General features: G+C 39.1%; 1 protein-coding gene across 4 annotated transcripts in view; it reads left to right on the forward strand.

The window, feature by feature from the left end:
• The window catches only part of LOC130360724 (G-protein coupled receptor family C group 6 member A-like), a 29628-nt gene extending 15384 nt beyond the window's left edge, over window positions 1-14244 (forward strand). For all 4 annotated transcript variants that reach the window (XM_056563287.1, XM_056563290.1, XM_056563288.1 and 1 more), the window contains 2 exons: window positions 10302-10419; window positions 13125-14244. In XM_056563287.1, coding sequence (XP_056419262.1) covers window positions 10302-10419; window positions 13125-14176 — 1170 coding nt within the window. In that variant the 3' untranslated portion in view covers window positions 14177-14244. The remainder of the gene's footprint in view (window positions 1-10301; window positions 10420-13124) is intronic.
• The last annotated feature ends 11851 nt before the right edge of the window (window positions 14245-26095 follow it).

A 26095-nucleotide genomic window follows, 5' to 3' on the forward strand; every position in this document is an offset into this window, starting at 1 on the left:
CTCATTAGAACTTATTAGAACAGGGCCTTGTCGAAGTCAGAAATTGGTGTGACCTAAAATTCAATGCCATGCATCAATATTTGACAGGTTATGTTTGCCTGAAGTAAGCCAATTTGTAATGGGTGTATGCTAAAACTTGACAGTGCAGATGTCACGTCTGGGGAAGGGAGCAGTGCAGCCCTTACGCTAGCCTATCTCACCTAAATGGCAGCCCTTAACTGGAGAATGGTCCCTACGCTTGACAAACTGTAGGGGCGTCAAGAATAGTGTTGCTCGCGAATATTCGCAATTCAAATTTTATTCGCGAATATCGCATATTCGCGAATTCGCGAATATTCGCGAATATAGCGCTATATATTCGTAATTACGAATATTCGTTTTTTTTTTATTATTTTTTTTTTTTCACAGTACACATCACAGTGATCATCCCTCTCTGCTTCCAGCTTATGTGGTGTGAGAAGGCTCTAATACTACTGTGTGAGACTGGTGTGCGACTTTTCGCATATGCGAAGATTTGCATATGCTAATTTTCACATATGCAAATTTTAGCTTATGTTAATTTTTGTATATGCAAATTTTCGCATATGTTAATTTTCGCACACGTGAATATTCGCATATGCGAAAATAAAACGAGAACATTAAGAATATGCGAATATTCGCGAATACGACGAATATTCGTCCATATATTTGCGAATATTCGCGAATTCGAATATGGCCTATGCCGCTCAACACTAGTCAAGAATAGTCAGGCAGTCAAGGTCAGAAACAGTCTAGCAAAAAGGTACCAAAACATCAATCTAAGGGTTAACCAGTGACAGGCCAAGAGTCAGAAACCAAGAGAGCCCCAAAGGTACAGAATGACAGTGAAGTGACTAAAAAAGCCCATCTCTGGGAGGTGCAGCCACCTTTGCTGCAGCTGATTGGCCTGGTGCCCCACCTCCTCATTGGCTGGGCCTGCCACATCCCTCAGTGAAATCAAAACCGAATGACCATGGATTCAAGAGTTTGTCCGGCGCAGAGAGGAACCATCAGGAAGCCAAGTAAAATCAATGGATTTATTAAATGCAACGCGTTTCACACCGAATGCGCAGCTTCATCAGGCATAACAAGAGAATGCTGGTAACAGATATATATACCTCCAGGAATTAACCATTAGAGTACTTTTTGAAAGAGTTGTTGCATAAAATTACATATCCACATATGAATGTGACAATATATAAAAAATATAGAAAAATATAAATAAATATAAATAGACAGACGACAATCACAAAAATAAAACAATAATTTAGAAGCGCAATGAAATCACATAAACATATAATATAATTATCGCATGTGGTGTGAATATACCCCACATGCGACTTAAGCAATCACACCGCTTGGTCACCGGTGCGGCATTCAACAACGCAAGTTGAATATTATTTCAAAATATATAGTATAGAAAAATATGGACCTATAAGATACTATATGTGTTAGTTCAGAAAGCAAAAAATTGAATGGTTAATGACAGTACAAATAAAGTAAAATGAACAGTGCGGTATTACAAATCGCAACTGACCCGAGGGTGACATGTGAACACTACTTAGAAAAGAAGGAGGGGAAATGAACTAGAATAACTAGTGCGGTATTGAATACAGCACCCGGCCAAGACGCAAGGTGTGAATACTCGTAGAAGGATAACAACACATTTATAAAATCAAAATTTGCAAACAACAAAAAATTAAAAATAAATATACAGAGGTTTCTGTATACAAGGAAGAAAAAAGAAAAAGAAAAGGAGAAAAGAAAGAAAAGAACCTGGATAATAGAGCAAAAATGATAAAAGATAAACAGTAAAAAACGACCAGATAATAAAAATAATAAAAATAAAATATGACAAAAGACATACCTATAAACCAATTTCAATAAACAAGTAGGAGAAAAGGAAACAATATCCTGGATAGGATGCTCCAGGATGAACAGCCCAGAAAGAACAACGAAAAAAACGGGTATAGATGTAATATTTTGGAGATTAATCTATTAGGAGAAATGTAATATTATAGACCCTAATTTATCAGATTATTTAACTGTATCGATACATTCATTAAAACCTTGAGGGTGCAAAGTATATAATTTGTGAATTCAGAAGGAATCACGATTATTTAATCTTTGTATTCTGTTAGGTAAATGAATGGGAATAGTTTCTAAAATGATTAATTTCAATGTTTCAGTGTTTTTTTGATGATGAAGAGTGAAGTGTCGGGACAAACTGTGCAACAAAAAAACATGTTTTATGTTCCATCTGTGCTTGTTCATCCTGGAGCGTACAGTTTGTGTGGTGCGGCCGACATATTGGCGGTCGCAACCACAGGTTAATAGATAAATAGCAAAAGTGGTGTCACAATTTAATGAATCTTTTATTTTAAATGTTTGTTGTGTGAAATAAGAAGAAAAAGTGTCAGTTTGAATGATCCATTCGCAGAAAAGGCAGCGACTGTTTTTTACAGGGGAAACAGTATGGTTTAAAGGTACGGATATTCTGTGGTGTCGGATGTTCGGAAAATCTACTGGGGGCTAAGAAATTGCTAAGATTTTTAGAACGTCTGTAAGTGACATTAGGAACTGGGGGAATTATTTGATTTAGAATTTTATCATTTTGAATAATGGGCCAATTCTTAGTTAGTATTTTTCTAATATTAGATGCCTCAATATTGAATTTTGTAACAAAATTATATCTAAAGGGGTTATGAGGCTGATTGGAGCTAGATTTTTTGGGAATAGATGTAACCAAATCAGATTGTTTTTTATCCTTCACCTTCATATATGCCTTGGTTAAGAGCGATCTAGGATAGCCCTTCTGTATGAAGCGTTTTTTTTTAAAAATCAGCTTGGGAAATAAAATCTGAATCAGAAGTACAGTTTCTGCGAATTCGTAAATACTGGCCGAATGGCACCCCTCTTAGCCAGCTTGGATAGTGTGCGCTGTCGAACTGCAAGAAACTGTTAATATCAACAGATTTAAAAAAAAGTCTTAGTGGAAATAGTGCCATCATCTGTTTTATGGATATCAAGGTCTAAAAATTGAATGGAGCTTTCTGCATAATGCATAGTAAATTTTATGCCCCATGTATTAGTATTCAGCTCATTTACAAAAAGGTCAGCTTCATGTTTGGTACCTACCCAGATCAAAAAGAGGTCGTCTATATAACGACGAAAGAAAAAAATAAACTTAAAATACAGGGACTGTGCCATAATTAGGGACTCGAATCGCCCCATGAACAAATTAGCGTAACTGGGGGCGAATTGAGTCCCCATGGCACAACCCCTGTTCTGCCGATAAATCGTATGATTAAATTCAAAGACATTATTAAGAAGAATAAATCTAATAGATTCCAGTAAGAATTCTGACTGACTAGGATTTAGCGAGGGGTCCTCTTGTAGGAAATGTCTAATTGCAGGAACACCTAAATCAGTGGAGATGTTAGAATAAAGGGAGCACACATCCAGGGTAAGAAAACTATAATAAGGAGGTAGGGATAAGGCATGTAGTTCAGAAATGAGCTGAGCTGAATCTCTCAAATAGGATGGTAAATGTAGAACGTAAGGTTGGAGAAATAAATCTATAAAATGGGAAAGGTTTGCAGTAATCGAACCAATACCAGAAATAATAGGTCTACCAGGGGGGTTAATTAAACATTTATGTAATTTGGGTAAATAATAAAAAATAGGTAAATTATAATTTTTAATATTGAGAAATGTGTGCTCCCTTTTATCCAACAATTGATTTTCTACAGCTCCACCTATGAGCAAACAATATTGTGAAAAAATATGAGGAGAAGGGTCATTGGGAAGTGGGGTGTAATATTCAAGATCTGATAGAATTCTGAGGGCTTCATTTTTATAATCAGCCCTATTCAAAACAGCGACCCCCCCACCTTTGTCTGCAGGGCGAACAATAATAGATTTATTGTTCTGTATGGATTTAATTGCAGTTCTCTCAGCAGAAGTTAAATTATCATTCTCCTTAAAAATAACAGATTTATCACATAAATTTGAAAAATCCTGCATGACCATATGGTAAAAAGTCTCAAGATGGCTGCCACGATTGTGTAAAGGGTAAAACGAAGATTGAGGTTTTACTAGTACATGACGAGCTGGAGTCATGTCAACTGGTGTGGTAACGGGAGTAAAAATGTTAACAATACTGGAATTACAAACTCCCAAATAAAAAATTTGGGGGGGTATTAATGATCTGATGATCAGATTTGTTCTGGATAAAAAAATGACGGCTCAATGTTAATCTACGAATAAAGTCATTTAAATCTAAGAATAACTGAAAGTCATTCGGACGTACAGCAGGACAAAAAGAAAGCCCCTTCGCAAGTAAATTGGTTTCATTTTCAGAGAGTATATAGCTAGATAAATTGAAAATTTTTCTTTTTTCTTTTTTTGTTATTAATTTTTCTGTCTTTGAGATAGTTGTAGAGGTGGGGTGGCGTTTTCTTTGACCTCCTCTGCAGCCTCTGGGTTTTCCTTTCTTTTTATGGATTGAGTTTGATTTAATGTCTTTATGGGGGGGTAATACTGAGTGATCGTGCGTAAGCGTACATCCAAATTGGCATTGCACACTAGAGTGGCATCTGTAGTGGGAGGGCAATTGTAAAAAGAAGATGAAGAAGTAGAAGCAGGAGTAGAAATCCCTGGAGTGTCAAAAGTGTCATATTGGGAACTATCAATAAGTGTGGAACTCATGTCAGACAATTAAACCTCGTGTACCGTGAGGAGGGAGGAATCGATGGAGCAGTCGAGAGGCTTACAGGGCTGCCCAACATAGAGACCTCCCACTGCCCCGGGACCCAGGTCCAACTCATGACAAGGATCCGAAAAAGTAAGTGGAGGAAGCAAAGGACAGACCATATTAGGTGCTGGTCTGTCTAGTGATAAGAGAGTATTAGTGGTAGTATTACTGTTAGGATTAGCAGAAGTGATCTGTGCAATGGTAGTGACTTTATGGCTACAACTTGCATTGACATTAGTAGCAGACATAGGAGGCTTATTAGCCAATGATTTGATTTCAGAAGTAATTTGATTTTTCTTATTATTAGAATTTTTTCAGTCAGAATGTTGGGAGTTACCACGAGCTGAATTTACTATAGTTCTGCTATGTTCAAATCTTCTATCAGTCCCCAAGGGAGTGATAGAAGATGTTTTCAAGGTGGAATTGGTTGGGTTTTACTGTTTTTTAGAGGATAAAGTATTATTAGACATTTGTTTCTGAGGATTATATTTTGGCCATTTGTGTATTTGGCCACACATATAATCTTGTTTGTCACGATTAAACTTATGTACTTTTTTGTTTATGGTTTCGATCTCCAGTTTTTGTAATCTATTAGATAAAAGTCCCTCAAGTTTGTGATATTCAGAACAACCCGAAAAGGTTGCAAGAGTATTTTTAATGGACCTAGCTTTGTCCCGATAATAGAGGACTAATGTATTCCTTTTGTCCAGGAGACGAGTTACAAGTCCCCTTGAACAATTTTCCGTAAACTCATCCCACTCTTTAGTAAAAAGAGGATCCTCGGGAAAGGAGGATTCAAATGGTAATCTCAAACCCCTCGGAGTGAAATTATCATTAAGATATCTTTGTAAGAATAAAACATCTAGATTGTGCTGCAATTCAGACTTACAACAACTTTCATAATCATTAAAAAGAGCCGTTAATTGTGTAAGATCATCCTCTGTGAGGGCTCCTGGAACAAAGCAACCAGGAGGTGCAGGGTTAATTTTTACTGCACCTAAGAGTTGGCTGATCAAGGAGTTCCTAACATGGTCACGATCAGGAAAATACTCCATGCCGGAGCAAGGAGAGCAATAAAAAATAGCAATGAAAAATAAAGCAATGAAAAATAAAAAATAATAAATAAAAATAATAATGAAATAAAATTAAATAAAAAAATATGACAAAATAAATAAATAAATTATAAAAATAAAATGAAAAAAACACAATGCAGGAAATAATAAGTCCTACTAATCGAAGAGTCCAAAGCGAAAGGTGATCCCAACGAGGGAAATGTAACCACAATGATGAAAGGAGTATCCCGTGAGAGCAGCACTTCTAGGAATGATTCTTGTGGAATCCACACCGCGGTCAACCGATGTAAGTGAAATCTAGAGAGAGGGAGGAAGGCGCCTCATGTGCGGGATCAGCAGATCTTGTTAGTGGGGGTGGGGGACGGTAATTCCCAAACCGCTTACCAAAGTTGGTTGTGCGCCCACACACAACAAGGTAAAATGCAGAAGAAATGTAAAAGAAGGTCCACTGCAGCCCTCCTGGGTAGAAGTAAAATCAAAACCGAATGACCATGGATTCAGGAGTTTGTCCGGCGCAGAGAGGAACCATCAGGAAGTCAAGTAAAATCAATGGATTTATTAAATGCAACGCGTTTCGCTGCGCATGCGCAGCTTCATCAGGCATAACAAGAGAAGGCTGGTAACACATATATATATATCTCAGGAATTAACCATTAGTGTACTTTTTGAAAGAGTTGTTGCATAAAATTACATATCCAAATATGAATGTGACAATATATAAAAAATATAGAAAAATATAAATAAATATAAATAGACAGAAGACAATCACAAAAATAAAACAATAATGTAGAAGCGCAATGAAATCACATAAACATATAATATAATTATCGCATTATTTATTTGTACTGTCATTACCCATTTAGATAGTGCAGCGATATATAATTCAATTTTTTGCCTTCTGAACTAACACATATAGTATCTTATAGGTCCATATTTTTCTATACTATATATTTTGAAATAATATTCAACTTGCGTTGTTGAATGCCGCACCGGTGACCAAGCGGTGTGATTGCTTAAGTCCCATGTGGGGTATGTTCACACCACATGCGATAATTATATTATATGTTTATGTGATTTCATTGCGCTTCTACATTATTGTTTTATTTTTGTGATTGTCGTCTGTCTATTTATATTTATTTATATTTTTCTATATTTTTTATATATTGTCACATTCATATGTGGATATGTAATTTTATGCAACAACTCTTTCAAAAAGTACTCTAATGGTTAATTCCTGGAGGTATATATATCTGTTACCAGCCTTCTCTTGTTATGCCTGATGAAGCTGCGCATGCGCAGCGAAACGCGTTGCATTTAATAAATCCATTGATTTTACTTGGCTTCCTGATGGTTCCTCTCTGCGCCGGACAAACTCCTGAATCCATGGTCATTCGGTTTTGATTTTACTTCTACCCAGGAGGGCTGCAGTGGACCTTCTTTAACATTTCTTCTGCATTTTACCTTGTTGTGTGTGGGCGCACAACCAACTTTGGTAAGCGGTTTGGGAATTACTGTCCCCCACCCCCACTAACAAGATCTGCTGATCCCGTACATGAGGCGCCTTCCTCCCTCTCTCTAGATTTCACTTACATCCCTCAGTGATGAACAGCCCTGCAACTTGTCACGATAATGAGTGATGCCGTGGTCAGACCGAAGGAGGAAAAGAGCAAGCACTGGAACCTGGGGTAGGTATGTATGTTACAACAGACTTAGACTAGACAGTAAAGCCCTGCTTGGGTCTGTTTTCTTAATTCCACTCCTGCTCTCTCCCGTTGGATTTCTGACCATTACCGTCTGCTCCCGTAAGGTGTGTGTTCCACTCCTTCCCACTCGTGCAACATCTATGTCCAATCCCACTGAGATAGCCCCCCTTTGCCATTTCATTACCCTCTTATGCCGTTTCATCACCCCTTGTGTCATTTCATTACCCAATGTGGCATTTTAAAGGTTTGCTTGACTGCGCAGTATTTTGTGGGACCTGCTGGTATGTTCCCACCCGCACAAGACTAACAGCCACTCGCTCTTGCAAGTTTTAAATCGGGGTCACAGGATCCCAATTCTATTGCAGTCCTCAACTAGACAATCTACAGATGCATTACATTAATTAATCAGCCTGAGCTACTTTGATAAATCTGGGGCATTTGAAGATTGTATTTGCACTGTCTAAGAATTAGCCAGTTTTAGTAAATACCCCCAGAGTTCCTACCACTGTAAGAATATATAATATTCCTCAAGATTAAAACTGCAACATCAAAAAGGATAAGCCATAAGGAATTAGTAGGTGTTGCTAAGGTATGCAAATAATCACATTTTCAAGCACCTAACTCTAATCTGTTACATGTAGTGGGGGCTTCAATGGAATAAAATCCAGATTAAAAGCAATTTTTTATAAATACACATAAATCGGATCAGTCAGTACAGTATGATTTTGCAATGCCTCCTGTTTGTCTATGTGTCAGCTATTGCCACTTTTTGCAAACTCCGAGGGACAGAAACCTTAACCTGAGAGACTTTGACTTATCACTCTGCTATGTGAGTAGGCCGATAGGTCAGCATTATTCAATGTTGCTTGTACCAATGGTTGAGAGACCAAAGACAAACTGGAATGACAGCAAGAAGTGCACGGAGGTGAATCTCTGCGTGGACAGATCGTTAGATTAGTAGAATGGTGCATAGTCAGACGTTCTGTTATCTATGTCTAGGGCTGAACACTGTCTACACAAACCATCAGAAGGCACTTGCACGACATTTGGCTTTGAGCCAGATGCCCTGCTACAGGTGTTCCATTGACCTTATGGTGCTGAGCAATGGAGGATGGAATGGAGGTCTATCTTATTCAGCAATGAGTCTCACTATTGTCTCCAATGCAATGATAGCCAGAGATTGGTCTGGAGGCCACAATGACATGACAAGGTTCAACAAGGAATTAGCATTCCAAACTTGTTTCCTCCAGGTGATGCCAGAATAGAATCAGGCTCCAATACTACCAAGGGACAAACAAATTCATTTCCCACAATGCAATGTGACACGTTTCACAGTATTATATGGCTTCTTCAGATGTCTGGCAGTGGTAGTTTTCTGAAAAACACCAGAAAAAAACCTTTGTGGAAACCTACCCTAAGTCTATTCTTTATATTCATAGTTCGTTTTGAATCTACTTCTTGCTATGATTTAAAACAATGAATGAAAATTTGCCACAAAATGCTGTGTGAAACCTCCCTTAGGCTGCCCCTTAAGTTTTCTTTTCATGATGCAGTTTTTTTCTTTTTGGTATTAGTATAGGCATTTTAATGTGGTGGTTTGTCCCCTGCATTTTTGTCATTACAGGTCATGTGATTCTTTCATCATGTAAAAAAAAAAGCCACAAAAACGCCATAGTATGTGGACGCCAAAACACGGCACATTTCTGAGTGGTCCTAACGCCCTCAGGATTGTTCAAATGTGTGGAATGTCCGCACATGTTTTCCGTGTGGACATTCTGTACATTTTACACCATGTGAACATGGCCTTAAAGGGAAACAGACAGCAGGGTCACCCAAACTAACCTAAATATACAGGTAGATAGTGCGGGTGACCCTGTTTTTAATGTGGATTTTGCTGTGGAATAGCTTCACTTTACCATGGATTTGTGGAAAGATCCACAATTAAAATATTCACAGAGGTGTGCCATTTTTCTAGGCCATGGAGGACCTGTTTTTCACAGTTTATTATGCTAGTATGTAGCACAATATGTTGTATTTTTGTGTCATTTAAAGAGTACCTGTCATGAAAGAAAGTTTTTATATGTTGCTAAACAAGCTATTACTAACATGTTTCTAAATATATGTTATAAAAAAAATTGTAATTTCCATGTTTATTTTCACTTAGGAAAACCCACCACTTGGGGTCTCCCTACATGTCCTGGCCACTAGTCTCTTATTGATTTCGGACTCATGCTGGCCTGGCATGAGTCCGAAATCCTAGACTGCAGCCGGGACACGTGACGAGCACAGCTGTGCTCTCCGCTCACAGCCGTGGGCACTGTGAGCAGACAGCGGGGCTGTGCGGCTGGAGGCGACGAGGATGACAGCCGTCAGTAGCTGCAGGCAGGAGACAGGTAACAGAGTGGTCTCACCTTCTCCTGGTCGTTGTAGTGAACCGGCCTGCAGTTTCTTATTCCGCTGCTCCTCCTCGGTGAAGCGAAATCGGAAGCGGTCCCCCCCAGCAGGCTTCAGTGACATAGCGCCGGCTGGGGCACGCCCGCATCCTCTTGCCGAAAGCTCACACAATGTGAGCAAGAAAAGAGGTAAGATACAGAGCTTTTTAAAGCTCTTAAAAAAAATTAAGGGCAGGGAGGGTGTTAGGCATAGTTGGGAACATAGCCTGAGGTATTTTAGAAAAGTTTATTTAGTGACAGGTACTATTTAAATGTTTTTCTTTCGTTTTTAACCCATTTTTTATTTATTACTTTAAAGGTTCCATTTTCAAACTGCTCCAGATCTTGCAATCCTGGATATTTTAAAAAATACTCTTACATAAGCTGCTGCTATGAATGTGTCCCTTGTGCTAAGGATGATTACTCACCTATAGCAGGTAAGTAAAGTGTTAATGGTTTCTAAATGCACTGACATGGCTTAGTTTCTAACCTTTTGGATTATGAGGCACTAAAGGGTTTGTATGACCAATCATCATACATGTGTTGTACTGTTTATTATTATTATTATTAGTAGTAGTAGTAGTAGTAGAATAAATAGTAGTAGAAGTAGTAGTAGTAGTTGTAGTAATAGTATTATTAGAGTTATATGAGTTATTACAGATGATTTAAAAAAAATAGTTTTAAATATTTAAAAAAAATGTTTATGAAAAAGTATCCCTATATTCTTTTTTGTTTGTGTTTTTTTTATTTGTTGTACACATTTTTTATTGCATTAACAGAGGGTTTGAACTAAAGAACAGGCCAATTCCAACAGCAGAAAGGCAGGAGACATGACCAGGGAAGGGATATGTGGGGGAAGGGAACATAGAATGTGGACTGAATGCAGTTTAGTTTTTTTCTTCAGTTTTGGGGAATGAGCCTGGGAAAACTTCCAATGCGCATGGTGAATGTATAAATTCATTGGTACTGTATGTCAAAAGAGTGTACTTTTAGCATATAATGAGCCTCTGTCCACTAGCATACCTATGGGTATACTTTGCTTTACTATACAGAGGGACATAGTAAAATAAATAAAGGGGTCCACATTTAAAAGTTATTCTCTATCCAACTGCTTGGACAAGCCCCCCCCCCCACCCGCCTGCAGTACGGTCACATGACCACATACTCTCACTTCACTAGGAATTGAAAATGAAGAAAATTGCATATTCATATCAGAGGCAAGCAGATCGCAGCATATTGAGGAGGCAAAGGATCTCAGCAAACAGCTCCTCGCCTCCATTGCACACACTTTCTGCCATCAGTTGATTTAATGGGGTTCTCCACTGCCCTGCCTTCCGGAGCTCCGCTCGCATCATCCAGAAGTTTATTACTCTGAACGCTGTGTGCGGGCTTCCGTGTTCGAAGCCGCCCCCTCGTGACGTCACGCCCCCACCCCCTCAGCGGTTGTGCCCCCTTCAGCAGTGACAGTGGTTGCGCCCCCTTCCCATAGACTTTCGTTGAGAGGGCAGGCGTGACGTCATGAGGGGGCGGCCTTGAACACGGAAGCCCACACACAGCGTTCGGAGTAATAAACTTCCGGACGCTGCGAGCGGAGCTCCGGAAGGCAGGGCAGTGGAGAACCCCTTTAAAAAAAATGTCTTCCAGCAGAGTACCCCTTTAAATAACAGTAACACATTAAGGCTCAATTCTCAAAAGTAGCAAGGTTTTTGGACATAAGGAAGGAAACAAGCTATTGCAGTTCCACATTTAAAGAGATCCTAATGGATCCTAACAGACAGACCCACCTTATTAATGTTAGGGGTTCTGTCAGAGTTTTGTGGGGGTTCTGCTATTTTTGATGGAAAGAATAGCACAGCAAACTATACTATTCTTGTCATAAAAAAATCGATTTATGCTTGTAGTGACATGGTGATTCAGTGGTCTGTTATGTTGCTGTGTAGCACCCAAGTGCCCCAGTTTAACAAGGCCAATGCCAGCATGAAGTTTATTGTTACAAGTGCAAATGACAAGTCTTTGTAGGTTGCTCTCTGGTCTGGAAAGAGTTACAGTCCCTGGCCAATAGCAGCACAGGAGGGATTATTTGAATCAAGCTCTGCCTTCCAGCTGGTGCTCCTGATTTGAAATTACTTTACACTTTGTCTCTGTGTGTGCACATGCACTTTGTATTGCCATGGCTTTTTGTCCAGTGTTAGCTTTTAGCTCTATTCTGATATTCCTATTATGTGTAACTGGTCGGGTTTAGTTTCTCATGTTTGTGTCTTGTTAAGTATTCTCTGTGGGTGTGTTCACACCTGTTTCTGTGAGTCTTGAATCTTGAACCCTGTTCAGACCTGTTTGTGCTTAGTATATTTTTGTGTCCCGGTTCCTATGAGTATTAGATCCGTTTCCTGAGCTTCGCTTTGTCCCTAACATAGGAGTCAGCTTGCTTTGTATCTAGTTTGAATATGTTCTGTGGTCCATATTCAGACCAGCTGGTCTTGTCATTTTAGTATTTGTATGTCCTTGAGTTATATTGTGCCTGTCTTCAGTCTCACCTTGTTCCTCTCCTGTTGTCTGCATGCTATATTCCTGTTACTATGTTTCCTTGACGTCTGTTTTGTGCTACTTTGTGTTCCTGCTATAATTCTGTATTCTGTATTGACTCTGCCCCCACCTGTACAGTTCTTGTTTCTTGTTTTGACTATGATGCCCCTTCACCTTAGTTAATGAATGGACTGGCGCCCAGTTGTGAGCTGCCATTAGGACAATTGTGCAAGTAGGCAGGGAAAGAGGTTCAGGGTCAGCAGGGCTACCTGCCTAACATGACATTTCATTATGCAATATCATGACATTAATATTTGCTTTCCATATTTTTATGAGGTTTCTTTGGGTATCATTACCTCTGAAATTGTAAGAACATTTGCTTCTCCTTTGTGTGTGTGTCAATGACTGACATTTCATGAAAATGTATTCAGCTATAGGGATTCATAAGGAGAAGATTGTAGGAGAATCTGCATGAGAAATGCCTATAAAAATATGTTATCAACATTCAATCTTAACCAATAGGGCTAACTGCCTATTCCAGATAATAAAGTCTAGTTAGATTAAAAAAAGAAAATACTTAACATCTAGTTCTTATGTTTTTTTTTGTTTTTAATTTTAGATATGACTGAATGCCTAAAGTGTTCATCCTGGCAATGGTCAACTAATGGAAGTGATCGATGTACCAACAGGACAATAAAATATTTTGATTGGAAAGACCCATATGCCATTACGTTGATGGCCTTCTCAGCCTTTGGGGTTGCTCTTGTGATAATGACAATAGTTTTGTTTGCTAAACACTTTAATACTCCAGCAGTTAAAGCAGCAGGGGGCTACTACACATTCTTACTGAATATATCATTGCTCGTAAACTTGGTGAGCATAGTATTTTTTATTGGAGAACCAAACAACACCATCTGTAAAATACGACAACCTTTCTATGGTATCAGCTTCACCTTTTCTGTATCTTGCATTATGATAAAATCAATCCGAATTCTGCTAACATTTGAATCAGCCAAAAGACGCAAAGTAATAGTTAAATTCAAGTACCTGCCAATAGTTATTATAATGGCATTGACTGGAGTTCAAGTGCTTATTTGTACCTTATGGCTTTCAATGGATGGACCTTACCGTCAAGACATTACAATGAATGACCTCATAATAGTAAAGTGTGATGAGGGATCTTATCAGGCATTTGGCATCATGCTTGGCTACATTGGTTTACTAGCATTGATCTGTTTCCTTCTAGCTTACAAAGGGAGAAAACTGCCTGAGAAATACAATGAGGCTCGATGTATCACGTTTAGCATGTTGGTCTATATGTTTGTGTGGATTCTCTTTATCCCAGTTTATATAAACACCACAAGTGGCATGTATGATTCAGCAGTACAAGCTGTTGCCATATTAGCCTCAATATATGGAGTTATATCATGTCATCTTTTACAAGGTTGCTATATCTTAATATTTAAAAGAGAAACTTGTACACGAGAAAAATACCTGCAGAGTATCTTTTCATTTTATAGAGCTAAGAGAAAGGTTCAGTCATTTTGTAAAAGCCAGTTCAATCTGGAAATTCCCACTGCTGCTCAAAAGCAAGACATTGTAACTACTCAGGTAGCGCAGGAAGATTTGGGTTCTAAAAATGGACTAAGAAAACGGCACAATAGCTGTTAATTGAATAAACAGATTTTCTTGTTTGGATGGAGGGGATTTACAAATCATATTGATTATTCCAGTAGTTGACTATTGAATATACAGACTGGTTCTACATTTTTTTGGTGTAAGTTTATAAGTAACTAGTAATTTAATAATAATAAATTACATTCAAAAACTGTATTATTCTTGCAAACATGTACATTATACATATTGTGCGTTCACCTATATCACCATCTAGCAGAGGACTTGGCATTGCCCGGTCTTCCTTCCTACTATCCCACCCTCATATCCCTACTTCATATCCCGTCCTAATATCCCACCCTCATATTATGTCCTTATATTCCCCTTCTCATATCCCAACCCCATATATTGTCCTCATATCATGTTCTAATATCCTATCCTCATATGCTGATCTTACATCCCATCCTCAGATCTCATCCTGTTTTCCCATTGTCATTTCCCTGCCTCATTTCCCTCGCATAAGGCATGGTTTTGGGTTGATTTAACTTCTTTATTTTTAGATGACAAATAAGTAACATGTGAACCAAGTTTCTTTAAAATATCTTCAGCCATTTGTAAGCTATGCTGGAACATACACATGTTGAAATATATATACAGTCATGATTTTAAATGTTGGCACCCCTGAAATTTTTCTAGAAAATGAAGTATTTCTCACAGAAAAGGATTGCAGTAACACATGTTTTGCTATACACACGTTTATTCCCTTTGTGTGTGGAGCTAAACCAAAAAAAAGGGAGGGGAAAAAAGCTAATTGGACATAATGTCACACCAAACTCCAAAAATGGGCTGGACAAAATGATTGGCACCCTTAACTTAATACTTGGTTGAACACCCTTTGGAGAAAATAACTGAAATTGGTGATTTTCCTACCCTTGGTTACGGAATATATAGATTTTATGAAAGACAGGAGGCGAACATTATAATGCAATTCTTTCTTTACTGCAAATATGTAGCAGCCACACAAAAAACGTAGTAACAGTACAATAAAGGAGAAAAAACTTAGATAGCTCACAGGTGTATAGGTAGTACATACAAACATGCTGTCCTAACCTAACAGGTATCCAATAGGTGTGCATAAGAGGTTATATAAGGTCAGTGAAACAGTCACAAGTCCTCTTTCTTTGTTGTGAAGAGAATAAAATAAAGTCTACAACTAATATAAAGTTTGATTGAGAAGAACATGAAGTCATCAAGGAATAACCGATGAAAACGATGAAGTTGAGAAGGACAATCCTCAGGTGAAGAGATGTAGGTAGACTTGACCAATTGTCAGAAGAATAATCCAAGAAGACAAGAAGGAAATCAGGCATTTCTCAAAGTCGAAGGCTTTAGTATGCTGAAATGAAAAAACAACAGAGTAAATGGGATGGGAAATAGGGAGGGATAATGTTCGCCTCCTGTCTTTCATAAAATCTATATTTTCCGTCACCAAGGGTAGGAAAATCACCAATTTTATATCAGACAGGAGGCTTACATTATAATGCAAGTTTAAAGCTAACAATAAAATCTAATAACATAGAATCAATACATAATTACAATAACGACATAGATACATGAGATTCTGGTCTATAATAAAAAGTTTTGAAGGTAGAATCCGATGACCAGTCAGCTGCTTTGAGCAGATCTGATAAGGAGCCTCCTGCTTGGATCACTTTGGTGGAGACTGCGCTTCTAGTAGAATGGGCTCCGAATAGAGTAGTATCTATTTGGGCCATGAACATAACTTGCCTGATCCATCTAGCCAAAGTGGCCGAAGATACAGGTAAGTGAGGTTTACAGAAGGATATTAAAAGTTGGGGAGAAGAAGGAGATCTAAGAGAGACAGTTCTTGACTCATAAGTTCTGAGACAACATACGACACATAGTTTGTCGTGATGAGGGAAAGCAGGATAAAAGACCTCATGAAGGTTAGTCTTGGTCCGTCTATGAATGGTAAACACTACTCCGAGAGGAGTAAAACATCCACATGAGATATCTAAGGCTCTCACATCTGAGATTCTTTTGATAGAGATAAGACAGAGTAAGGTAGTAAGTTTAAAGGAAAGGAGTTTCAAAGAAAGTTCTTCGTTATCTTCCCAAGAGATGAAAAGGTTTAATAGTAAGTTAACATCCCAAGTAGAATGGTATTTAGGACGAGGAGGGTGTTGAAAGTGAATTCCTTTCAAGAATTTGTGGATTAACGGATGTTGACCGACAGGGATAGAATTAACCGGAGTATGATAAAAGGAAATAGCAGAACGGTAAAGATAAATAGTACGGTAAGCTTTTCCCGCATCAAAAGTTGAAGATAGGCAATTTAACATATGTGTGATAGGTGCAGCAATGGGATCCAAATCCCGTTGTGTGCACCAATCAGCCCAAAATTTCTAGGCTGATAGGTAAGCAGACCTGGTACCCGGCGCCCAGGCTTCAGAGAGGATAGTTCTAGTTGAAGAAGAAAGTTCTGGGTCAAAAGAGTTTGGCCCGAAATTAACCATGCAACCAGAGTTAACTGGGATGACAGAACGAGATGGTTGTTCATCGGGTCTGAAAGAAGATTCGGATAAGAAGTAATGAGTCTTGGAACTTCTAGGACCATGCTGAGAACTTGTGGGAACCAAGCTTGAGTTGGCCACCATGGAGTTATCAGAACAATAGTCGATTTCTGAAGAAGAACCTGAGTAAGAACTCTGGTAATGAGGGCGAAAGGAGGGAAGGCATAAAGTGGTAGAGGTGGCCAAGGTTGTAGAAGGGCCTCTGGATCTGGACGCCAGCTGTAAAATTGGGGTATTTGACGATTGAGTCGTGATTCAAAGAGGTCCAGATGAAGGGGACCCCATAATTGATAGATTTGTTGGAAAATTATCGGATCTAATTTCCAATCGCTGACATCCAGTAAGTAGCGGGAGTTCCAATCTGCTACCACATTGGAAAGGCCAGGAAGATATTCCGCTTTCAAAATAATTTCCCTGTCAGGTTGGCTAAAGTTTCTGATTTGATACCGCCTAGGCGATTTATATATTGGACAGCAGAAATGTTGTCCATGCGGAGAAGGGTGCAGCAATGGGAGAGGTCCTTGGCAAAGCTCTTCAATGCAAAGAAACCTGCCAGAAGTTCCAAGCAATTGATGTGTAGTTGAGATTCCGTCGAAGACCATTTGCCTCCCGTGGAGAGTCGACCAAATCGTGCTCCCCAACCTATCAGACTTGCACCTGATTACAAGATGACGTCTGGCCTGGAGCTGAAAATGTTTTACCCGTTCCAGTCCTGAACGTGACGAAGCCACCAGAGTAATTCCTCTTTGGCTTTTGGGGAAAGTGAAATCTTGTCGGAACAACCGAATCCGTCTCGGAGATGTTGAATTTTTAGTATCTGAAGAGCCCGATAATGTAAAGGAGCTGGAAAAATAGCTTGGATAGATGCCAACAACAAACCTACCACTCGAGCAACAGAGCGGAGAGAAATCAACTCTTTGTTGAGAATAGATCTGATCTCCTTCCGAATAACCTTGAGTTTCTTGGAAGGCAAACTCAAAAGAGTGGAACGGGTATTGATTAGGAAGCCCAGAAATTCCAATTCTTGGGTGGGAACGAGAATAGATTTCTCGTAATTGATAATAAATCCTAGATTGGATAGGAGTGAAATAGTCCACTCCATATGGCGAAATGCTAGGGATTGAGATGAGGCCATGATGAGAAGATCGTCTAGATATATTATCAGACAAACTCCTCAAGTGCGAAGAAGAGCTATTACCGGTTTCATCAGTTTGGTAAAACACCAAGGAGCTGATGAAAGACCGAAAGGAAGGCAGGTGAACTGCCATTTTGTGTTTCCCCAAACAAACTGAAGGAAAGAAAAGGAATGAAAAGAAAAGGTGGTGGAGTCTGTCTGTATGTAAGAAGTGGTATGAAAGTCAGTGTGAACGATGCCATAGTGTGTGATGATTCTGAGGATGTGGAATCATTGTGGGTAGAATTACAAAAGGAGGGAAATACTGAAAAAATAGTATTTGGTGTAATCTACAGACCCCCTAATATCACTGAAGAGATAGAAGTTCAGCTTCATAAACAAATAGAGAGGGCCGCCCGGGCAGGTACAGTGGTAAAAATGGGAGATTTTAACTATCCAGATATAGATTGGGGTCCGGGGTTGGCTAAAACTACAAAGGGGCGACAATTCCTAAATTTATTGCAGGATAATTTTCTGGGCCAGTTTGTGGAGGACCCAACAAGAAGTGATGCCTTGTTGGATCTGATCATTTCCAACAACGCAGAGCTGGTTGGGAATGTAACTGTGAGGGAAAACCTTGGTAATAGCGACCACAATATAGTTACTTTTGACTTAAAATGTAGAAAACAAAGACAGGCGGGGAAGGCAAAAACATATAACTTTAAAAAGGCAAATTTCCCTGGGTTGAGATCTGCACTACAGGACATAGACTGGGGGGAGGTGTTGTCAAATACTGATACAGAAGGTAAATGGGACATCTTTAAATCAACTCTAAATAACTATACAGCTAAATATATACCAAAGGGGAACAAATATAAACGATTAAAACTAAATCCTACATGGCTGACACATGATGTTAAAAGAGCAATAAACAACAAAAAAATAGCCTTCAAAAAATACAAATCTGATGGGTCAGCTATAACATTTAAACAGTACAAGGAGCTTAATAAAATCTGTAAAAATGTAATAAAAACAGCAAAAATTCAAAATGAGAGACAGGTGGCCAAAGAAAGCAAAACTAATCCTAAATATTTTTTTAGACATATAAATGCAAAAAAAACAAGGACAGAGCATGTAGGACCCCTTAATAATGATAATGGGGAGGTTGTCACAGGCGATCAAGAGAAGGCGGAGCTACTGAATGGGTTCTTTAGTTCTGTATTCACTATGGAAGAAGGAGCTGACATTGGCCAGGTCGGTGCTGGTAACACATCATGTAATGTACTGAACTGGCTTAATGTAGAGATGGTACAAGGTAAGTTAAGTGATATAAATGTAAGCAAATCCCCAGGACCGGATGGACTACACCCAAGAGTTCTTAGAGAGGTAAGTTCAGTAATATCTGTACCCCTGTTCATGATATTTAGAGATTCTCTGGTGTCTGGTATTGTGCCAAGGGACTGGCGCAAGGCGAATGTGGTGCCAATCTTCAAAAAGGGCTCTAGGTCTTCCCCAGGAAACTATAGACCGGTAAGTTTAACGTGCATTGTGGGTAAATTGTTTGAAGGACTTATACGGGATTACATACAGGAATACATAGGGGATAATTGTATTATAAGTGATAGCCAGCATGGGTTTACTAAGGATAGAAGTTGTCAAACCAATCTAATTTGCTTTTATGAAGAGGTGAGTAGAAGCCTTGACAGAGGAATGGCTGTGGATATAGTGTTTCTGGATTTTGCTAAAGCATTTGATACTGTCCCTCATAGACGTCTGACAGGTAAGTTAAGGTCTTTGGGTTTGGAAATTTTAGTTTGTAACTGGATTGAACACTGGCTCATGGATCGTACCCAGAGAGTGGTGGTCAATGATTCGTACTCTGATTGGTCCCCGGTTATTAGTGGTGTACCCCAAGGTTCTGTACTGGGCCCGCTGTTGTTTAATTTATTTATTAATGATATAGAGGATGGTATTAACAGCTCTGTTTCTATCTTTGCAGATGACACCAAGCTTTGTAGCACAGTACAGTCTATAGAGGATGTGCATAAGTTACAAGATGACTTGGATAGACTAAGTGTCTGGGCATCCACTTGGCAAATGAGGTTCAATGTGGATAAATGTAAAGTTATGCATCTGGGTACTAATAACCTGCATGCGTCGTATGTTTTAGGGGGGATTAAACTGGCAGAGTCACTGGTAGAGAAGGATCTGGGTGTATTTGTAGATCACAGACTACAGAATAGCATGCAATGTCAGGCTGCTGCTTCCAAAGCCGGCAGGATATTGTCATGTATCAAAAGAGGCATGGACTCAAGGGACAGGGACATAATACTCCCCCTTTATAAATCATTGGTACGGCCTTACCTGGAATATGCTGTTCAGTTTTGGGCACCTGTCCATAAAAGGGACACTGCGGAGTTGGAAAGGGTGCAGAGACGCGCGACTAAACTAATATGGGGAATGGAACATCTTAGCTATGAGGAGCGATTAAAGGAGTTACAATTGTTTAGTCTTGAGAAGAGACGTTTAAGGGGGGATATGATAAACGTATATAAGTATATTAATGGCCCATACAAAAAATATGGAGAAAAACTGTTCCAGGTTAAACCCCCCCAAAGGACGAGGGGGCACTCCCTCCGTCTGGAGAAGAAAAAGTTTAGTCTCAAGGGGCGACACGCCTTCTTTACCATGAGAACTGTGAACTTATGGAACAGTCTACCTCAGGAACTGGTCACAGCAGGAACAATTAACAGCTTTAAAACAGGATTAGATACATTCCTGGAACAAAATAAGATTAATGCTTATGAAGAAATATAAAATCTCATCCCTTCCCCAATATCGCGCCACACCCCTACCCCTTAATTCCCTGGTTGAACTTGATGGACATATGTCTTTTTTCGACCGTACTAACTATGTAACTATGTAACTATGTAACTATGAAAGGTTGAGATGTGTGATGTATAGGGACGGTTAAATAAGCGTCCTTGAGATCGATTTTTATTAGCCAATCTTCTTGAACCAGAAGATCTCTTAATAGATGGATACCTTCCATCTTGAAATGTCTGTAATGAACAAAATTGTTTAGAAGACGAAGATTTATTACAGGTCTATAACCTCCATCTTTCTTCTTTACTAAGAAGAGATTGCTGATTAATCCTGGGGATTCCCAAGGAACTTGAATTATGGCATTTTTGGAATAAAGATCTTTGATTTCTGATTGAATCAGTGATTGATCTTCCTTTGAAAAGTGAATGGGATGAGGAAGATGTGATTGTAGTGGGGGGAACATGAATTCTATTTGGTAACCCTTTACAGTAGATAGGATCCATATATCTGTTGATATTGTTTCCCAATTTTGGGAAAAATGAAGGAGTCGACCGCCCACTGGAGGAAGGGAAGAATAAGGGTAACCTACCTATAGGCCTGGATCTGGGTGCGCCTCTATGTCCACGTGCCCTCCATGAGCGACCTCGGTACGGGAAGAACGGAGGTGGTTGTGTGGACGGTGGGAAGAAGGATGGTCTGTCTTGAACCTGTTGGGAGCCTCTATATTGACCTCTTGTAAGAGGGGCCCGGCAGGGAAAATGGCCCCTGCTTTTCCCTGCCCATCCAAAATTTTTATTTGAAAACACTTTTTTTAAGGATCATTGGGCTTTTTCCAAACTGGAAAAGAGGCCCACATATTTAGAAATTTCTTTAATAAAATTCTCTCCGAAAAGAGAATTAGTTAACTGGGGGTCCAGTTTTAATAAAATAGAGCGCCTTCTCTCTGTACAGAAAGCCTCGTTAGCATTTCCGAATAAGCACATGGTTCTATGAGCCCATCCTCTAGTGGTTGGGACATCTATGTGGTTCCCTGAAATGTATGCCTCTTCTATTATGTCCAAGACTCTGGATAGAGGACCTAAAATGTCAAGAAATTTATCTTGGCACGTTTTAAAACTGCGATCAACTCCTTTCTTGGGGTTCTTGCCTGTTTTTTGGAGGAATCTAGTTAGAATGTGGTCTAGTTCAGGGGTTTGGGTAAAATTTGAGGAAACGCAAGGTCTTGGGCATCCTGCCCGAAGTTTGTTCCTTGCCTTCCTGTCAAGTGTTTTCCTAATCCAATAAGCAATAAATTTGTCCACTTGTGGGTTGAGAGTCCACGCTCCAGAGCGAGGATGTTTTATTTGGGATGGGTCAAAAAACGGCATCCCTAGACTATCAAGGATAGCTTCATTATTAGTAGAGTGTTGTTGTTCAATAAAATTACCTCCCTCCTCCTCATTAGGACCATAAGAGGGGTCATTTGAGTCAGAACACTCAGAATATGCATCAGATTCTTCCTCAGATTGTTCCACATATGAGTCAGGCTTGGAACGTTTTGAGGGTCGTTCGCCCCGTAGTTCATGGACTTCCTCTGGGGCAGAGGGTTTTTGATGCAACTCCTGGGCATCTGCATGAAAGCTGCACGTGGGTAGTGAGCCAGTATTACATTCTTGAACCCGCATTGATATCTGATGAGTAGGATCATCAGCAGTGTGATGCCTTAAGTTAATATTATTTAATAAATAATTTACAGGTCCTCCCTCTGACAGAACGGCAACGCGTCTGAGGGAGGAGGGCAGGAACGGCCTGACTGAGTGCCAATCAGGCCGTGTACTCGCGAGAGCGGGGAATTAATAGTGCGTCACAGCAGCAATGGCGCCGGCGCTCGTGGACGGGAACCGAAGTTGGCGCGTGCACAGAGGGGAAAAAGAAAAGATGAAGGTAAAGTAGTGTAAAAAAAGATGGAAAGAAGGTTAATTGTAAAAACAAAGATACGGATAATGATAAATGATAGGGAAGTACCGGTCAGAATACCTGGGCAGATAATAGATACACACCGTCACTGAAATATCGCAATATAGGATAATAATCAAATTAATAGATATATCTAAACAGAGAATTAAGAAGAAAGATATGTCTTTAATATTGGAAAGAAATATATATGCACAATAACAATACTCATCTGAACATCAGGTGGAGCAGCAAAGAAAGAGGACTTGTGACTGTTTCACTGACCTTATATAACCTCTTGTGCACACCTATTGGATACCTGTTAGGACAGCCCGTTTGTATGTACCACCTATACACCTGTGTGCTATCTAAGTTTTTTCTCCTTTATTGTACTGTTACTACGTTTTTTCGTGGCTGCTATATATTCGCAGTAAAGAAAGAATTGCATTATAATGTAAGTCTCCTGTCTGATATAAAATCAGTCATTTCCTATAACCATCAATAAGCTTCTTACACCTCTCAGCCTCAGCCTCTCAGCATGTTGGACCACTCTTCCTTTGCAAACTTCTCCAGGTCTCTCTTATTGGAAGGGCGCTTTTCCCAACAGCAATTTTAAGATCTCTCCACATGTGTTCAATGGGATTTAGATCTGGACTCATTGCTGGCCACTTCAGAACTCTCCAGCACTTTGTTGTCATCCATTTCTGGGTGCTTTTTGACGTATGTTTGGGGTCATTGTCCTGCTGGAAGACCCAAGATCTCGGATGCAAACCCAGCTTTCTGACACTGGGCTCTACAGTGCGACCCAAAATCGGTTGGTAATCCTCAGATTTCATGATGCCTTGCACACATTCAAGGCACCCAGTGCCAGAGGCAGCAAAACAACCCCAAAACATAATTGATCCTCCACCATATTTCACTGTAAGTACTGTGTTCTTTTCTTTGTAGGCCTTACATTTTCGGTAAACAGTAGAATGATGTGCTTTACCAAAAAGCTCTATCTTGGTAACATCTGTCCACAAGACATTTTCCCAGAAGGATTTTGGCTTACTCAAGTTCATTTTTGCAAAATGTAGTCTTGCTTTTTTATGCCTCTGTGTCAGCAGTGGGGTCCTCCTGGGTTAATTTAAATGTTGACGGATAGTTCGCACTGACACTGATGCTCACTGAGCCTGCAGGACAGCTTGAATATCTTTGGAACTTGTTTGGGGCTGCTTATCCACCATCCGGACTATCCTGTGTTAACACCTTTCATCAATTTTTCTCTACAGTGCCATGGGTAGCAAACTTCTTGATAATGTTGCGATCTCTAGATCTCTGGAGATGGCCTTGTAACCTTGAGATTGTTGATATTTTTCCACAATTTTGGTTCTCAAGTCCTCAGACAATTCTCTTCTCCTCTTTCTTTTGTCCATGCTTAGAAAAGTGAACTTCTCTTCTTTCTATCTGCTTTCAGGTGTGATTTTAATGTTGCCCACACCTGTTAATTGCCCTGGGTGAGTTTAAAGGAGCATCACATGCTTGAAACAATCTTATTTTTCCACAATTTTCAAAGGGTGCCAATAAATTTGTCCAGACTATTTTTGGAGTTTGGTGTGACATTATGTCCAATTTGCTTCTTTACTCCCTTTTTTTGGTTTATTTCCAATACACACAAAGGGAATAAACATGTGTATAGCAAAACATGTCTTACTGCAATCTGTTCCTGTGAGAAATACTTCATTTTCTAGAAAAACAGGGGTGCCAACATTTACGGCCATGACTGTGTGTGTGTGTGTGTATATATATATATATATATATATATATATATATATATATATATAGAGCCAGTTATTTTTTTGCTTGAGCCAGACATGGCTTGTGGAAAAAATGCAAACCTGTTTAACATGTATGAACAGACAGAGATACAGAATTTGTCTTTTCAGGAGACATCTGACATCATGACTTGCCACAGGACACACAATTGACCTCACAGACAGGTTCAGCTTTGTCATCAGCTTTCCTTTGCTAGAGGGTGCAGGGGTATATGTGAATAGGTGACACAGGTTAAAAGGCTTGTAATATATGCCTTAGAATAAGAAGGTATGTAACTTATTTTTAGCACGTGCCGCCCTTGCTCGATCTGTAAGATGTGCAGCTGCACAGGGCACATATGAACAATTGTGCTGATGCATTAATTCCATCCGCTGCTTGTGCCAATGTTTGAAGCTGTTTGGACCAGATGGTAGGATATACAGTTAAGAAGCTGGAAGAGTCCTCCAATAGAAATTAAAGTTTTTATTTTATTTTATCCAGAATAAAAAAAAAAAACTTAACTGGTTTCTTCCAGAATCAGCACCACTGTTGTCCTCAGTCTCTGCGTGGTATTGCAGCTCAGTTCTATTGAACTCAATGGAGCCAAGATATAACACATACAACCTGAGTGTAGCACTGTTTTTGGAAGAATGCAACTATGCTTTCTAACCCTGAATAATCCCTTTAATCTTTGCCAATGTAGAAAGAATACTAAACTACTCCTCTGGCTGCAGATTCAGTTTTTCAGATGTAGTTTATATTTAAAAAATACCAGTATACTAGTTTCCTTTTTATTTTTGCTGTAAAAAAAAATCATTGTTTTTAACCCCTTGAGGACCGGGCCATTTTTCCTCCTCAGCTTTTAAAAAATGCTTTCAATTTTCCCCCAAATGAGGGCTTTTCGTTTTTTGCATCACCAATTTTGCTTTGTAATGACATTAATCCTTTCATCTAAAAATCTATGGCAAAACCAGAAAAAAAATATTTGTAGGGCACAGTTGAAAAAAAAAAAAAAGCCATTCAGTAACTTTTGGGGGCTGACGATTCTATGCAGTGCACTTTTTGGTAAAAATGGCACCTTATCTTTATTCTGTCGGTCCATACAGATACAAGGATACCTAATTTATATAAATTTTATTTTATTTTACTACTTAAAAACAATTCTAACTACATGCACCAAAAATTTGTATGTTTTGAAAATGTCATTTTCTGACCCCTATAACTTTTTTATTTTTCCCCATATGGAGATGTATGAGGGATACATTTTTGCGCCGTGATCTGAAGTTTTTATCACTTTTTATTACGGTTTTTAGGGTGTACAAAATGACCAAAAACATGCAATTTTGGACCTTGGAATGTTTTACGTATACGCCATTTACCATGCAGTTTAATTAACACTATATATTTATAGTTTGGACATTTACGCAAGCAGCAATACCACATATGTTTATGTTTATTTATGTTTAAATTTTTTTTTATGGGAAAAGGGGGTGATTCAAACTTTTATTGGGGAACTATTTTTACACCATTTTTTTTGTCCCATAGGGGACTATTACATGCAATCTTCTGATTGCATACACTGTTCAATGCTATGCCATAGCATTAGGGTGCTTGTTATAAACTAGTGTGTGTTATACACTGATAATTACTGTATTTATTATTATACCAATGCATAAAATTGCATATTGCATGTAAATGTAAATACAGTGTGTAAGA

This window comes from Hyla sarda, chromosome 3 (assembly GCF_029499605.1).
Source record: "Hyla sarda isolate aHylSar1 chromosome 3, aHylSar1.hap1, whole genome shotgun sequence".
Taxonomy (NCBI): Eukaryota; Metazoa; Chordata; class Amphibia; order Anura; family Hylidae; genus Hyla; species Hyla sarda.